Source organism: Drosophila montana, unplaced genomic scaffold (assembly GCF_035044405.1).
Source record: "Drosophila montana isolate Dmon_TW-CO22-7 unplaced genomic scaffold, ASM3504440v1 contig_1688_1, whole genome shotgun sequence".
NCBI classification, from domain to species: Eukaryota; Metazoa; Arthropoda; class Insecta; order Diptera; family Drosophilidae; genus Drosophila; species Drosophila montana.
Genome location: NW_026996617.1, coordinates 204,071 through 221,101, shown reverse-complemented (window position 1 = coordinate 221,101; position 17,031 = coordinate 204,071). Strand labels below are relative to the sequence as shown.

At 40.8% G+C, this 17,031-nt stretch overlaps 1 protein-coding gene across 3 annotated transcripts in view; it reads left to right on the top strand.

Annotated features, from left to right (window-relative positions):
- Nucleotides 1–15,059, top strand: part of LOC135440904 (putative uncharacterized protein DDB_G0271606) — a 37,568-nt gene extending 22,509 nt beyond the window's left edge. For all 3 annotated transcript variants that reach the window (XM_064700316.1, XM_064700319.1, XM_064700317.1), the window contains 4 exons: nt 6,545–6,636; nt 8,069–8,261; nt 8,323–9,180; nt 13,870–15,059. In XM_064700316.1, coding sequence (XP_064556386.1) covers nt 6,545–6,636; nt 8,069–8,261; nt 8,323–9,158 — 1,121 coding nt within the window. In that variant the 3' untranslated portion in view covers nt 9,159–9,180; nt 13,870–15,059. The remainder of the gene's footprint in view (nt 1–6,544; nt 6,637–8,068; nt 8,262–8,322; nt 9,181–13,869) is intronic.
- The last annotated feature ends 1,972 nt before the right edge of the window (nt 15,060–17,031 follow it).

Here is a 17,031-nt window from a genome sequence, read left to right as displayed (position 1 = left end):
CAATCGCATGACTTGCGACCCATTATTAAAAGGATTACATTCATTTATAAATAGATGCGGAATAAAAGCATGCTTCATTTCTGACCGTGGCGCAACAAATTGCGCAGTTCGTGCCATCGAATCGCCTCTAAAGTGCAGTCCGGCTTTAAACTCGTTTCGGCTTGAAGCCTTCAGATATATTCCCGTCCTGTCTTCACGGGAATTCAATTCATAGACTTCCTAGACCTCTAAGAGATACATATGAGAAGCCTTTTGGTTGACTATCTAAACTAGATTTAGGAGTTTTAATTCTGTTTCCGTTTCGGCTTGAAGCCTTCAGATATATTCCCGTCCTGTCTGCACGGGAATTCGATTCCTAGCCATCCTAGACCGCCAAGAGATACATATGAGAAGGTTTGACTGACTATACAAAGGAGGAGCTTTAATATTGATAGGCAGCTTCCCATTTATGTTTCCGTTTCGACTTGACGCCTTCAGATATATTCCTGTCTTGGACTTCCTAGACATCCCAGAGATACATATTCCCGTCCTGTCTTCCTGGGAATCCGATTCATAGACTTCCTAGACCTTCAAGAGATACATATGGGAAGCCTTTTGGTTGACTATCTAAACTAGATTTAGAAGGAGTTTTAATTCTGTTTTCGTTTCGGCTTGAAGCCTTCAGATATATTCCCTTCCTGTCTTCACGGGAATTCGATCCCAAGACTTCCTAGACTCTCATATGTATTGAGAAGGTTTGTAGTTGACTATCCAAACAAGATATAAGGAGAGCTTTACCTATCATGGACAGTTTCCCATTTATGTTTCCGTTTCGACTTGAAGTCTTCAGATATATAGAATTCCTCTCCTGTCTTCCTGGGAATTCGATTCCTAGACTTCCTAGACCTCCAAGAGATAGATATGGGAAGCCTTTTGGTTAACTATCTAAACTAGATTTAGGAGGGGCTTTAATCAACATAGTCATATGTTTTTTTTTTTTCAAATTTATTTCTATTACTTTTTCTAACTGCGTAATAACTAATTAGGCACACTGGACTTGAACTGGCCACCTGCAGGCTGCCGTGTGCCGCAACTTTTTTTTGTTGTTGTTTTTGTCAAAGGACCTGCTCTCCTTTGAGGCGAAACAAAGAAATCGCAACCGTTTGGGTCAGTCGGCGGGACAAGCTCTTTTAATGTATTAGGATTAGTTGTTTTTATTTAGTTTTTTTTGCTCGTTTTATTAAGCTGATTAGTTGGCTTTGGTCAGTGCTTGACTGCAATTAGTTAGTCGCTGGCACTTGGCTAATGCATGCACCACGCACACGTGTCCCGGCTTGGCCTGACCCAAAAGCCCGCAGCCCGCAGCCCGTCGCATGTCGGATGTCGGATGTCGGAAGTGCATGCAAGGAGCCGGGACTGCCGTCCTGTCCGTCCTGCGGGCCAAATCGCGCCCGCCCACCGAATGATGTATGACTAAGGGAATAAAAAAAACCGGTGAGAACGTGGACAGGGACCTGGATGTGGATGTGGCTGGGAGCTGGGAGCTGGGAGCTGCAAATGGCACTGGGGCATGCGAAATGTTAGCACGTTGCAAATGTTGCCAGCCGCATTGTTGGCCCAGATCCAAAGCCAAAACCAAAGCCAAAGCCAAAGCCTCAACAGCATGCGGGATGCAGCCAAGCCAAGAATGAAATTCCCCCAACTTTTAATTAGCACTTGAGTCAAAGAGGCAGCTGCATCAGCTGCAGCAGCAGCAACAAAGCAACTTTATGCCACACGCAACGTTCATTGTCCTGCTTGCATTTGTCTGAGTGTGTGTCTGCGTGTGTGTGCGTGTGTGTGTGTGGCACCAGGGGCTATTGTTGGTGTACGTTTAACGCACATAAACTGAACAAGCTGCAAATACGACAGTTGCTGAGCTACTGCTCGGCTCTTATACCCTGTAATCGCTGAGCAGCTGGCAACTCCAGTCGTGATTCTTGGACAAGATTTTCTCTTGACTACTCGATTTATTCCTTGGAAATCGATTGATATCGGTTTGTAGGCTAGATTTGGGAATAAAGGAATATTTTTTGGGAATATTCGGAAAGGCAACTCCTGTCGCCATTGTTAGTCAAAAAGGCTCTCGCATATCCTTCGCAGGAATTTTCAAAAATTTCTCTTCACTACTCGAACTATTCCTTTGAAATCGAATGTCATCGGTTTGTAGGCTAGATTTTTGAATAGAGCTTCGTCCGAGTAAAGGCAAAGGCAAAGGCAAAGGCAAAGGCATCACCTGTCCTCATATCCTTCGCATGAAATTTGCAGAATTATTCCTTTGAAATCGAATGATATTGTTTTGTAGGCTAGCTTTTTGAATAGAGCCTCGCTCGCACAATGCAGAGAGTGCAGGAATATTTGTTTGGGAATATTCGGATAGTCGAACTGAATACAGGCAAAAGGCATTCTTGGCCAAAATGGCAAAAGCCTCTCGCGCATATCCTCTTCGCCTGAATTTTGAACAATTTCGATTTTGTATAGGAGCCTGGCCAGATTTAGCAGGAAGGCTCGCGCAGGCAACAACGCTCCGGCCAGGAATATTTCCTAGTATAATTGCGGGAGAGTTGCATTGAATTCATCTTAGTGCTGGGTATAAGCAATTGTTTTTCTTGCTATTCGCAAGAAATGGCACCACAGCTCAGAGTTCCGGCAAATCCTATAGAAAAGTTGTCACCAAAAATGTTTATTCATTTAGCTTCTGTTTCTGCCCCAAAAACTTGATTAGGGTCCGTTTTGCAATGGCTGCGTGTCAAACTTGAAAATTATTGCAAACTTTCTGCAGTTTATTAGCTTGCACCAGTTAACAATTAAATGCATTCCGAGAACTGCCTTTCCATTGAAGACCCATTTGCCCCAAGTCGCCCGAGTCCGAGTCCGTGTGGAATTACGTTTTGGTTGTCACATCGAATGCTCTTCGCTTCAGTTCCAATGAAGAGCTTATGCAGCTTATGGAGCACCTGCATTAGCGTATTTTTTTTTCCCCCCTTTTTTTTTCTTTTCTTGTTGTTGTTGTTGTCTTGCCCTGGTTACGGTTCGTTTGCTGTGGTGCTTTTGGAGCGCAAAATATACCCTCGACAAATGACAGCTCTAAAGGCGGCAATATTCGGCCACAGCTTTGGACAGGAGCTGCAACTGCAGCTGCAGCTGGACCTGGACCAGGACTTGCCAACTTTCTCGCCACAGTTGGAGAGTCACTGCTGACAGTTTTGGAGTCACCCAAATCGATCTAATTTTCGGCAATCTTTTAGACCCTAAGCTTATGGACATTTTGCCAACTTTCTCGCCACAGTTGGAAAGCCACTGCTTACCGTTTTAGAAGCTATCTAATTTTCGGTAATTTTTAGGCATTATTGAACTTGAAACAGAGTATTGTGTAATCGGTTCACATTCGAGTCAACTCTCGAACATTTTATCAAGTTTATTCGTTCTGCAATATGTCAGTTTTTGTGTTAAGCGGCGGTCACGAAACCGAGAGAGTGAGAGTGAGAGGGAGAGAGGGCGCTGGTTCTAACCCTGAATTCGACACGGCCATTGCATGCTCGGGGCTGGCCACTAATGCACATAGACTAACTGTCGTTTCAAGTGCGCGTCTGTGGGCGTGGCGTGAGGGGTTATGGGGGGGGGGGGGGGATCATGTCTGTCCACCTGTTTGTCTACCTGTTTGTCCACCTGTTTGTCCGCGCGTTTTGTCCGCGTGTGTGCGCACGTGTTTGAAAGCTGCATTGACGTCTTAAGAGCTGCGCGCAAAAAAATCGAAAGCAAATAGAGGAAAAAATGCGAATGTGAATGTCAATGTGAATGTGAATATGAATTTTTCTCCCCCCAATACAATACACACAATATCTGCGTATCCTTCTGCGAATATAAATGACATCAATGGGGCGAGCATCTGCGCCAGCTTCTGTGCCAGGTATCATTGTGCACACATCGCGTATTTGCGTCAATAAATATATGTGAACCTTGACATTTTGAGGCAACTGGAGTTGGCAGCGCGATTTGCAATTAGCATTGTGTTTCATATCTATTAGTTTCGTAACGAGAAAATGGGATTTCTTTAAATAGCGTCATCCGCAATCCGATACCTGTTCACAGTTTTGTCCCCATCCCCATCCTCCAATCCTCCCCCCAAATCCTGTTATCCCCAACAATTTCCGCACTCACACATATGCTTCAATGGTTAGATTATAAGCTTAGATTTATTATTTGCCCTGGTTTGCGGGTAATTGCACTCGAATGCGAGTCCAGCTCCTTTTAGCTGCATGACTAATCGCATAAACAAGCTACACAACGAATATCTCCCAATTAAATACTCTTCCCGACCGAGTAAAGCAATCGAGTTCTCATTGGTTGGCTTATAAGGTCTTAGGTATAATTTTCTGATCCGGCCGACTTCAACGGATTTTTCGGATTGAGTTGGGCTCAGAGATATCTCAGCGAATAGATCTGATCAGAAGAAGAAGTTACCTGGCGTTGCACGGCTCAAATCATTCCCATAGCTAGTCCTAATGATTGTTTCTTCGTGCATAACAACACAAAACAGAAAGTTGAACCGGCGACTTCTCGCTAGCTAATCCGATGCTCCGTTACCTAAGCCACAAACTTTCTTCGATTGGTCAGTTAGTCTAGGTCTACTACTTGCTCCTTCGATAAGTACAGGGTATAACATAGAAAACAATTGAGTTGAACTGGCGACTTCTCTCTACCTAATCCAATGCTCAGATAACTAAGCCGCACCCCTTCTCCTTCTAGTCTAGCTCTACTAGCTGAAAGGCCTATTGCTCTTTCGCTAAGTACAGGGTATAACAAAGAAAACAATTGAGTTGAACCGGTGACTTCTCGCTAGCGAATCCAATGCTCAGATAACTAAGCCAGAAACCCTTTCCGATTGGTCAGTTAGTCAAATCCAATGCTCAGCTACCTAAGCCACAAACCTTCTCCTGCAAGTCTAGCTCCCCCATTGCTGCTTCGTTAAGTACAGGGTATAACAAAGAGACAAATTGCAGCATGCTTTTTTGGGAGCCGCCAACAAAATGCCGCTTTAGTGTTTGCCATTCAATTTGTGTGCAAATTGCTTGCGACATGCAAAAAGGGGAAGGACGAAGCTGCGGCCGCCGCAGCTGAAAAAAACGTTTGATCTAGAGTCCTGCATTGCTTGGCCCCAAAAGGACCTGCAGTGTCTGTTATCTGTTGCAGCGGGCGGTCTACGTGTGGTGGCAAGTGAACGGGGGGGAGCTGGAGCTGGGTGACTTGCACATATATTTTGATTGCAGCACTTTACGACGCCTTTTTTTTTTTGATGCGGTATTTAACCCCCCTGGCGAAATGAAATCACATTGATTACGCGCGCGCCTTTTTATGTGGTCACGCCCAACTCTCAATACTCCACCTGCGATAAAAAGCAAAAAAAAAAGGGGAAAAAATAACCGCGCCGCATTGCAGCTTTGATCGATTCCATTTGCCATTTTTACCAGGCAACTGGCCCGCGCTTCTCTCGACGGGAGCTTAACAGACAATGAAGTGTCCTTACACAGAAAGCCAACATTTGTTCGCCGGAATTCCAATATTACTGGACTTGGCGAAACAATGGGCTCCCATGTGGCTGAGCATATTAATTGCTAGGCATTAAGCTTTAATGCGCCTTTGCGCAGCCAATTCGATAATTAACTCAATTTGAGCCAAGTATCAAGCCAAAGGCTTGCCAATCAATTGTTGGCATCTAATCAAATGCAAGACTTTCAATTCGCGACTCACAGCTTAACGAATCATAATTGGCCATTAAAGTGTTTTGTATTGTGAATATTCATTTGAAGTACTCTCACAACACTGAGACAACGCGCAGTGTTGGCTAGCGCAATAATGAGCTACACTCGAGTGCAGTTTTCGCCGAATCAGCTGCCACTCAAAGGCGGCTTTTGTTGAAACCGAACTGATTGCACAATCTGAATAGAATAATATATAATATAAATGCACAGAAATGAGAATATCGGGCAAAGGCTTGCCAAGCGCAATTGGCATCAAATGCAAGACTTTCAATTCGCGTGCACGAATCGCATGGCTCGCAGCTAAACGAATCATAATTGGCCATTAAAGTGTTTTGTATTGCGAATATCCATATTCATTCATTTTGCGTACTTGTCAAGGATTTTCATAGGCGAGCTGCAAGCTTGAAGTACTAACACAACACTGAGACAACGCGCAGTGTTGGCTAGCGCCGTAATGAGCTACACTCGAGTGCAGTTTTCGCCGAATTAGCTGCCACTCGAAGGCGGCTTTTGTTGAAACCGAACTGATTGCACAATCTGAGTGCGCACTTGTCGAATAGAATCAGATATAATAGATATGCACAGAAATGAGAATAAATTGAGTGTGCACACTTTAATCCGCACAAACAAGTGCCTAGTTGTGCTTGAGCTGGAATGAATCAGGGCAAACCACTCGAGCTGAGAACTTGACTTGAGTTGAAATTGCGATGAAATGCGCTAATTTGCTGTAATCTGTTCGTTTGCTTCTTCTTCCCTCAAAACAGATGATGACTACGGCCGGAAAACGGTCTCCGTGCTGGTCGACAACATTGAGACGGACCTCGAAATGATTGATCATCCGGCCTGTGAAATGTCGGTGAGTATACGGCCAGCTCCGAGGCTCTGAGGATGACTGGGTCAAACATCGACGCTTTCTCGGCTAAGAGCTCCCTCTAGACACACACACACACACACACACACACTAGACACACACACACGCAGACACGCAGACACATATGGGAGTTGTTGGCCGACACTTTTGTCAAATGTCATTAACACTTTTTTTTTATACCAGCTGCTAAAAGGCCAACGCGCATTACATTCTTATAAACGTCTTTTCACACTGGCATGCCGTGTGCGTGTGTGTGTGCGTGTGCGTGCGTGTGTGTGCGTGTGTGTGTGCGCTTTGTCGCCAAATTGCATTGACAATTTCTGTTGCCTACTTTTGCGCGCAGCCCCACAGACCACGACCCCACTCGTGTTTAGTGTAGCAAAACGTTGAGTATTGCCGCTTAAGTGTTGAGTAGCGCAATTTGCTGCTAAATAATGTCAACATCTATTTGTGTATATGTCTAGCTGGGGACTAGCTAATTGTAGAATTTAATGCTCTTCGACCGATTGTCATATAATGACAGCTATATAATGAAGTTTTCCGATTCGACCTCACCTCGTTTAGTGTAGCAAAACGTTGAGGATTGCCGCTTAAGTGTTGAGTAGCGCATTGATTTATTAATGTGTCTAGCTAAGCTTTAAAACAGATGAAGTCTTTTGCATAGAAACAGGGCTTGACTTGGCTTCAGATGCTTTTCAAGTATATATAAAGTATATATTATGTCGGAAATGTTTCGATTCAAGCATTGCATTTGCTATGAGAAAACTATAATTACTTTTACAGGAGTATAATACGAGGATTTCGACGATATGAGTAAAGCTCCTAAACGGAGCAAAATCTTGAAAAATTGAATATAAAAATATAAATACTTCAACTAGATTTTAAGCCCATGATTTCTATGACATCTAGATGATATAGCAGACCTACCCGGTTGATCAAGTCGCATCTACTGCAACAAATAGATGAGTTCTATTAGGATAACAGTAGCGCAGAGAGATTATAGAGGGATACAAATGAAAGTAGCGATGTATGCTTAACTTCTTTAATTATTTTCTACCAATCGGAATCGTAATCGAAATTGTTATCGTTCTCCAATTTAAGACCGAGGCTTTCTATATTATATATAGCTAAAGATGAAAATTGGATGTTTGCTTTACTTCTTTTATTATTTTCTTCCAATCGTTATCGTTATCGTTCTCCAATTTAAGACCGAGGCTTTTTATATTATATATAGCTAAAAATGAAAATTGGATGTTTGCTTTACTTCTTTTATTGTTTTATTCCAATCGGAATCGTAATCGTTATCGTTCTTTAATTCGAGACTGAGGCTTTCTTTTTCTTTTATTATTTTCTTCCAATCGTTATCGTAATCGTTATCGTTATCGTTATCGTAATCGTAATCGTTCTCCATTTGAAGACTGAGGCTTTCTGCGCCACATACAACATTGATCTGTTTGTGGTTGTCTATTCGGTTGTGGATCGGGGCTCTTTCAAGGCAGCCGAAAAGGTGCTGGCCTACCTGAAGGAGAACGACATGCTGTTGGCCCGTGGCGCCATTCTCGTCGGCAACAAGACGGATCTGGAGCGTCATCGCGAGGTGTCGCGCCAAGGTGAGTGAGGCAATCCTTAAACTAAATCCCAGACAGGCTCTTGTCATGTCAGCTTTTCCAGTCGGCCGCAAGCTGGCCAAGGAAATTCCATGCAAATTCATCGAGACATCGTCGGGCATCGATCACAATGTCGACGAGCTGCTCGTGGGCGTTGTCGCCCAGGTGAAGCTCAATCCGCAGCGAATCCGTCTGCTCAGCGACGTGGAACTGCAGCGTCTAAATCTGCAGAGCACAATACAGAATCATCGGCACATGCATTTGCCGGCCCGGCGCATGGTGCGACAGGGCCAGGGCGAGGATGAGGACCTTGGCAGCGATGAGGAGCTTGGCATGGAGCCGAGCACCTCTGCCGCGGCGGCGGCGGCGGCGGCGGCACGCAGCCAACAGGTGCGACGGGCAAACCGACGCGCCCTCAAACTGGAGAACATCCTGCGGATGGGCGAGAGCGAGCTGGATGAGGATGAGGACATGGGCAGCGACTCGCGGCATGGCTACACCAGCGCACTCGGCAAATTCGAGCAGCTCGCCGCGAACATCCGCAAGCGTCGGGCTCGGTCCAACTTCAACGAAAACGGGCCATCCACCTCGGCAGCGGCCGCGGCAGCCGCATCCTCCGCATCCGCCAGGCGCCACTCGAGCGGAGCTCTCGACTTTGACATTGGCCTGCACGACTACGACGACGACGACGACGGCGACGACGACGACGACGACGACGATGATGATGATGATGATGATGATGATGATGATGACTCCAATGCGGCGCCGACCGATTGCAACCGGAAGGTGGTGACCAAGCTGACGGCTAGGACTAGGATCTTTCTGGCCACTGTGTTGCGCTTCAAGAGGAACCTGAAGAGACGCAACTCCTCCAGCTGCAGCGATTTGTTTGTCATCTAAGCGAGAGTGAGGCTAACCTGAGGTAAAGACTGACTATGTATATTGATTCAGCTGGAGGAGTTACGCGGAGGTGCGCGCTTAGGGGGGGGGCTATGGGCCAGGTCAAATTCAAATCGGAATGTGGCTTAGTCACGCTGATATATATATCCTACATCCAACAAATACTAAAAACTAACTAAATACCAAGCATATTGGGTAGATTAAGCTATATAATAGGTTTTTTTTTTTTAGTATAAATAGCATTAGGTGGGGAAACATGAACACTATATACTCACTGGTTCGTTTTGACAGTGTGTCTCAATTGAATCAAATTGAGCATTTTGCATAGAACCATCAGAGATTCTATGTCCATTCGGCGTGCCGATATTTCGAATCCTATAGATTGTTTACAAAATCGAACAAAACTACAGGGAATATATTTGTCTGCTATCCGTTAGTCCAAGCAAATCAAAAACCATCGCTGTTTTTTTATCGTTTCTCTAGTTTGCAATTAATCGATAACATTATCGATATTTTATGCCCCACCCTCTGCCTATGTCATAAACCAAATCAATTCAAATCCAAAATCCGTTTCGTTGCATTACAATTTAAGCTGCTGGTGTTCTCGTATCGTTTCTCTGGTTTCCAATTAATCGATTAGTTTATCGATTTCGATAAAATTCAAATTACATTTTAAATTCATTTTGACCAAATTAGTACAAATATCCGAAAACGTTGCATAAAAATTAAAGGCTGTTGTTCTCGTATCGTTTCTCTGGTTTCCAATTAATCGATTAGTTTATCGATTTCGATAAAATTCAAATTACATTTTAAATTCATTTTGACCAAATTAGTACAAATATCCGAAAACGTTGCATAAAAATTAAAGGCTGTTGTTCTCGTATCGTTTCTCTGGTTTCCAATTAATCGATTAGTTTATCGATTTCGATAAAATTCAAATTACATTTTAAATTCATTTTGACCAAATTAGTAAAAATATCCGAAAACGTTGCATAAAAATTAAAGGCTGTTGTTCTCGTATCGTTTCTCTAGTTTTCAATTATACGATTAGTTTATCGATTTCGATAAAATTCAAATTACATTTTAAATTCATTTCGACCAAATTAGTACAAATATCCGAAAACGTTGCATAACAATTATAGGCTGTTGTTCTCGTATCGTTTCTCTGGTTTCCAATTAATCGATTAGTTTATCGATTTCGATAAAATTCAAATTAAATCTTAAATTCGTTTCGACCAAATTAGTACAAATATCCGAAAACGTTGCATACAAATTAAAGGCTGTTGTTCTCGTATCGTTTCTCTAGTTTTCAATTAATCGATTAGTTTATCGATTTCGATAAAATTCAAATTACATTTTAAATTCATTTCGACCAAATTAGTACAAATATCCGAAAACGTTGCATAACAATTATAGGCTGTTGTTCTCGTATCGTTTCTCTGGTTTCCAATTAATCGATTAGTTTATCGATTTCGATAAAATTCAAATTAAATCTTAAATTCGTTTCGACCAAATTAGTACAAATATCCGAAAACGTTGCATACAAATTAAAGGCTGTTGTTCTCGTATCGTTTCTCTAGTTTTCAATTAATCGATTAGTTTATCGATTTCGATAAAATTCAAATTACATTTTAAATCCGTTTCGACCAAATTAGTACAAATATCTAAAAACGTTGCATAAAAATTAAAGGCTGTTGTTCTCGTATCGTTTCTCTAGTTTTCAATTAATCGATTAGTTTATCGATTTCGATAAAATTCAAATTAAATCTTAAATCCGTTTCGACCAAATACAAATACCCAAAAACGTTGCATAAAAATTAAAGGCTGTTGTTCTCGTATCGTTTCTCTGGTTTCCAATTAATCGATTAGTTTACCGATTTCGATAAAATTCAAATTACATTTTAAATTCATTTTGACCAAATTAGTACAAATATCCGAAAACGTTGCATAAAAATTAAAGGCTGTTGTTCTCGTATCGTTTCTCTGGTTTCCAATTAATCGATTAGTTTATCGATTTCGATAAAATTCAAATTAAATCTTAAATTCGTTTCGACCAAATACAAATACCCAAAAACGTTGCATAAAAATTAAAGGCTGTTGTTCTCGTATCGTTTCTCTGGTTTCCAATTAATCGATTAGTTTATCGATTTCGATAAAATTCAAATTACATTGTAAATTCATTTTGACCAAATTAGTACAAATATCCGAAAACGTTGCATAAAAATTAAAGGCTGTTGTTCTCGTATCGTTTCTCTGGTTTCCAATTAATCGATTAGTTTATCGATTTCGATAAAATTCAAATTAAATCTTAAATTCGTTTCGACCAAATTAGTACAAATATCTGAAAACGTTGCATAAAAATTAAAGGCTGTTGTTCTCGTATCGTTTCTCTAGTTTTCAATTAATCGATTAGTTTATCGATTTCGATCAAATTCAAATTACATTTTAAATCCTTTTCGACCAAATTAGTACAAATATCCGAAAACGTTGCATAAAAATTAAAGGCTGTTCTCGTATCGTTTCTCTAGTTTCCAGTTAATCGATTAGTTTATCGATTTCGATAAAATTCAAATTACATTTTAAATCCTTTTCGACCAAATTAGTACAAATATCCGAAAACGTTGCATAAAAATTAAAGGCTGTTCTCGTATCGTTTCTCTGGTTTACCATTAATCGATTAGTTTATCGATTTCGGTAAAATTCAAATTACATTTTAAATCCTTTTCGACCAAATTAGTACAAATATCCGAAAACGTTGCATAAAAATTAAAGGCTGTTGTTCTCGTATCGTTTCTCTGGTTTGCCATTAATCGATTAGTTTTGTCGATAGTTTATGCCCCACCTATGTTCAAATCTTCATGAAAGTCCCTATCGCGGCGGGACGGCGCTGTCGCTGCCAGCTACTTAAAAAAACGGACAATAATTTTTCAATGAAAACCTTTTGAAATGAAATTAAACAAAACAAAATTCCAAAATTTATCGATATACGATAAGCACACCAAATATCAATGTGAAAACATGCTGGCTGTCTGGCAACGCCGTCAACAACAACAGCAACAAACACAACAGCAACAAAAAGAACAGCAACAACAACAGCAGCAACAAAAACAACAGCAACAACAACAACAGCAGCAACAAAAACAACAACAGCAACAAAAACAACAGCAGCAACAAAAACAACAGCAACAACAAAAACAGCAGCAGCAACAAAATGTTTTTATTTGCATTCTTGATTGTTTAGCATTATATCAGGGTTATAATTTGATTTATATTTCTTTTATTATAATATTTTTGTAATATCTGGCATCAAAATAACCCATTTGGCGGGCAAAAACAGGGTATACGAATAGAAAAGCCCAACGTATACCTTTGCTCGCATTGAACATCATTCAATTATTGGGCACATTTTGTTTAAACAAATTAAATCAAAAAGAAAATGAACGAATATATTCGGCAGGCCGACTATTTAATACCCTTGTAGCACGATTGATGGATATAAACTTGGTAAACCGAAAAAACTTTCTCAGATAAAAACACATTTTTCGACCGATTCCGATGTCAATAGGTTACCCTCTCCTTCAAAGGAATATATTCATATCCTTTTTACTATCTCTCTCTCTCTCTCTCTCTCTCTCTGAGATTGATGGAAATAAGCTTGGTAAACAGATGAAATCATTGAACCGATTCTTCCAACTATTCTCTCTCTCTCTCTCTGAGATTGATGGAAATAAGCTTGGTAAACAGGTGAAATGATTGAACCGATTCTTCCAACTATGCTCTCTCTCTCTCTGAGATTGAAGGAAATAAGCTTGGTAAACAGATGAAATGATTGAACCGATTCTTCCTATACAACAATATGTTATAGTCGTCCGATTTGAATACTTGGGTTTCCCACTCCTTCAAAAGAATATTTTCCATATCCTCTACAAAGGTATAAACAAAAATTGGATTTGGATTGGTTTCGAATGACGAACTCCATTTGTGTGTGCTTGGGGTAGAACCGACTACGGCAATACCCTGCACGGAGTTCGGCAAAGGCGCGTCAGAGCAAACTGACCTAGCGAGACAAGTTTTTAGTCTCATTTTGATTTTTGGAAGATGAGCTTAGCACTCATCCACACTTAACACACTTAACACACCCATGGCTTAATAATAAAAAGAAATATTCTAATATAATTGAAGATAATTGATATGTTTGCACATAAAAGTTACTTTAAGCATAAATATCGCTTACAATTGCTTGTACCGCTGTATTACGGAAATATGAAACTGGATACAGGGATTAGGCCAAGAGCAGGCACATCAAATGAGTCGAGCCCAGGGAACTGTCGAATGTTGGTTAGACTTTAAAGCCTTTAAGCTGGGCCAGCCAGGGCTGCGAAACGTATAACGCAGTTTGTCCCTGGTTTGGTTCACGATTCACGAACCAGACTAGAACCGTGAAAGACGTTTCCCACATAACCGATTCGCCCGATTCGCAGCCCCGGCTGAAGCTCAGCTCATTGCGCAGTTCCCTATTTTGTTTGCAGCCTGCTCTAGCCACATATTAGTATTAAATATGATTGATTAACCTATTGATGTATAATCAAAACAATTATCCATTAACTAAATGTCTAGAGTCGGGCGCATGCTTCGAATTAATGCGCTTGTGCTCAGTACTGTAAACTGTTCAATTACCGATTATAAAATTAATCCTACACTACACCAACAGACGACATACATTCATGCATATATGTACATCACCATCATTGCAACGCAGCCCATCAATCAATCAATCACAACATAGGACGCAAACCGACTGGCAGAGTGCGGCAAGAGGAGATTGGCTGGCTTAGCGGGCATAACGGGATCTTGAGATAATCCTCAGAGATACATACAAGAAGAAGAAGAATGTGATCGAAGAATATGTGACCAGAGCATGGCAAGAAATGGAGACATCTTTCAGAGACACACCGACATACATACATGTATGTATGTAACCCTAAGCCGCCACAAAGAACTGCAAAAGATTGACAGGGGAGTATATACTATATAGATATAGATATATATATGTATATATATGTATATGCCCCGACGCGTGATGGTTGCGATCGTATAATGTTTTTTGAGGTAGCAGCAAAAATTGAAATTTTAATTAGGTCTTATCTGAGGAAGGAATATTGCTCTCGCATGTGCTCGCCTATATATACTATATAGTTCTGGTATAGATATATATATATGTATAATGGGCACAACGAACGAGAGCAGGAAGTGTTTTTTATCGCAAAATATTTGCCAGAGAATTGTCAAGGTGCGTTTTAGAGCTGCGCCATAAAATTAAACAACAACAACAAAAAAAAACTAAAATGGAACTAGAGTAGATTATCCATCGCAGCACTTCGGAGCTGCGTGTGAGTGAGAGAGAGACAGACAGGGTTGGAGCATGACAGCGAGAGGGGGGAGAAGTGAAAGGGGGAATTTTAGCTATTGAGCAAATGAGCGAAGCTCCGGCACAAAGCGCACACGAAACATGAAGAAGCAGAGGAGGAAGAGGAGGAGGAGGAGGAGGAGGAGGAGAGGCGGAGAGGCGGAGAGAAGCAATTGCAAGAAAAGAATGGAAAACATGGCCAATAGGTGAACCGGTCAAGTGAACCGGTCAAGTGAACCGGTTGAATGCACAACGAAGCAAGCGAAACGCTTAGCATGCGTGAGAAGAAGACAACCGCAAAATGGAGATTAGACTAATACAGTTGCAACAGCTGGCACACACACACACACAAAAACACACATGCTTAACACGCGTGAAAAGAGGCCCAACGAGAGTATTGAGGAGACAACGGAAAGTTGGAGAGTAGACTAATACAGTTGCAGCAGCTGGCACAGAGGCACACGCACGCACACACACACACACACAAACACACACGCACACAAACACATATGCTTAACACGCGTGAAAAGAGGCCGAAAAAGAGAGGAGACAACGGAAAGTTGGAGAGTAGACTAATACAGTTGCAGCAGCTGGCACAGAGGCACACGCACGCAAACATATCTAGAAGCCAGACACACACACACACACACACGCACACACACACGCACGCACACTCACACATACAGAGCATATCAGGAAGCCACACGACTCAGCGAATGCATTGGGATTGCTATTTGTAAGGGTATTTAGAGGGCACAAATTTATCATTAAGCCTGGGGATATGGCCATGTTGGCTGTTTCTATAGCGCACGGACTTTGGGAAATAGGAACTAACGACAACAGCACATAAATGCACATCTGCACATCTGCACCTGCACCCGCACCCGCACCCGCACGCACCTGTAAACTTTTTACGGAACTTTTTACAAAATCGAGACTGATTAAAAGGCCACAGTAACTAACCAACTAACTAACTAACAGGAACTTGGATTTGGTATACCTTTTTCGACGAATTTCCATCTCGATCAAACTTTCCCCGACGCATTTCACCAAACCCATTTCGTAGGGGATTACATATGCATACATATTTACACATATATTTACAAATATATTTATACAATATTTATATTATAATATTTATATTCATATGTCGATGGAGATACATATGATAACCGATACAAACACATATACAAAAGAAATATATATGTATATCTATATAAATGTATACAATTTAAGATTATACAAATTTATATACTATATATAAGCTATATATATACATACATAAATCGATCAAATCCTATGAGATTGACATTTTTTTGCTCTTTATACTAACTATAATGTTAAATTAGAAATTAACTTAAGTTTCATATTTGTTGTTTTGACAACAAATCGAAAGAGTGCAAATGAAAAATGTTGACCCTAATGCGTGCTATAGCTGCGAGTTGTGACGCAAACGAAATTATATGAAAACCCGAATTTCGAAATCGAAAATCGTAAGCGAAAGTCGAAAATCGAAAATCGATATCGAAAATCGAAAATCGAAAATCCAAAATCCAAAATATTTACCATATTGAAACTTAATTACGCTCTAGGCGCGGGTTTTAAATGCCCTTTTCGGTGTCTCTTACAAATACTTACAAATATATATATATATACACATATACTTATATTATATACACTTATACATGTTAATTAACCAAATATATTAAATTATTATATATATATATATATATGCGCACTATGGATACCCTGCCGGTCGCTTGAGTATCAGGAAACCGTGGAAAATGTACCCTTTGCCATAGAAGCAAAGTTGCCGCCATATACTAACTAACTAATAATACCTATAATAATACTATATCGGATCGAATCGAGTGAAAATGATAAATACCAATTGTCCATTTTGAGAAAACACTTTTTGAGATCAACCCGTAAGTCGGCTAGCTTCATTTCAAAAGGGTATTTACGAATGCGAATGTGACCGAATTCGAATTCGAATTTTCCACCGTTGCCGAGACGAGAGGACGGGCAGTGTAGACATAGGCAATAAGCATAACGAATACAGTATACACTAAAATCTACAACTTTGGATATGTGAACAATATTATATATGCGATAACCGAAACTCACATTTTTGAACTTTATAAAAGCATACATATATACCACACACACACGCACACGCCCACACAGATATACACAGATACAGATATATGTTCTCCTTCTTCGAAAGCGTATTCAGAGTTCGGCTATGTATGTAGAATGTTAGTGGTTTTTTTTTATATTTTTGTATGGCGCAAGCCAGACCAAAAATCGCACAACGGAATCAATAGGAACGTGTCACACTTGATCGGAAATTGTCGGGGGAAATGGGACCCCAAATGGGGCTCAAATCCACAGCTTGAAAATTAAAAAAAACGGACGGAATTTGCATGGGCATAAAAATTAATGAATTAATTCATAATTGTAAAG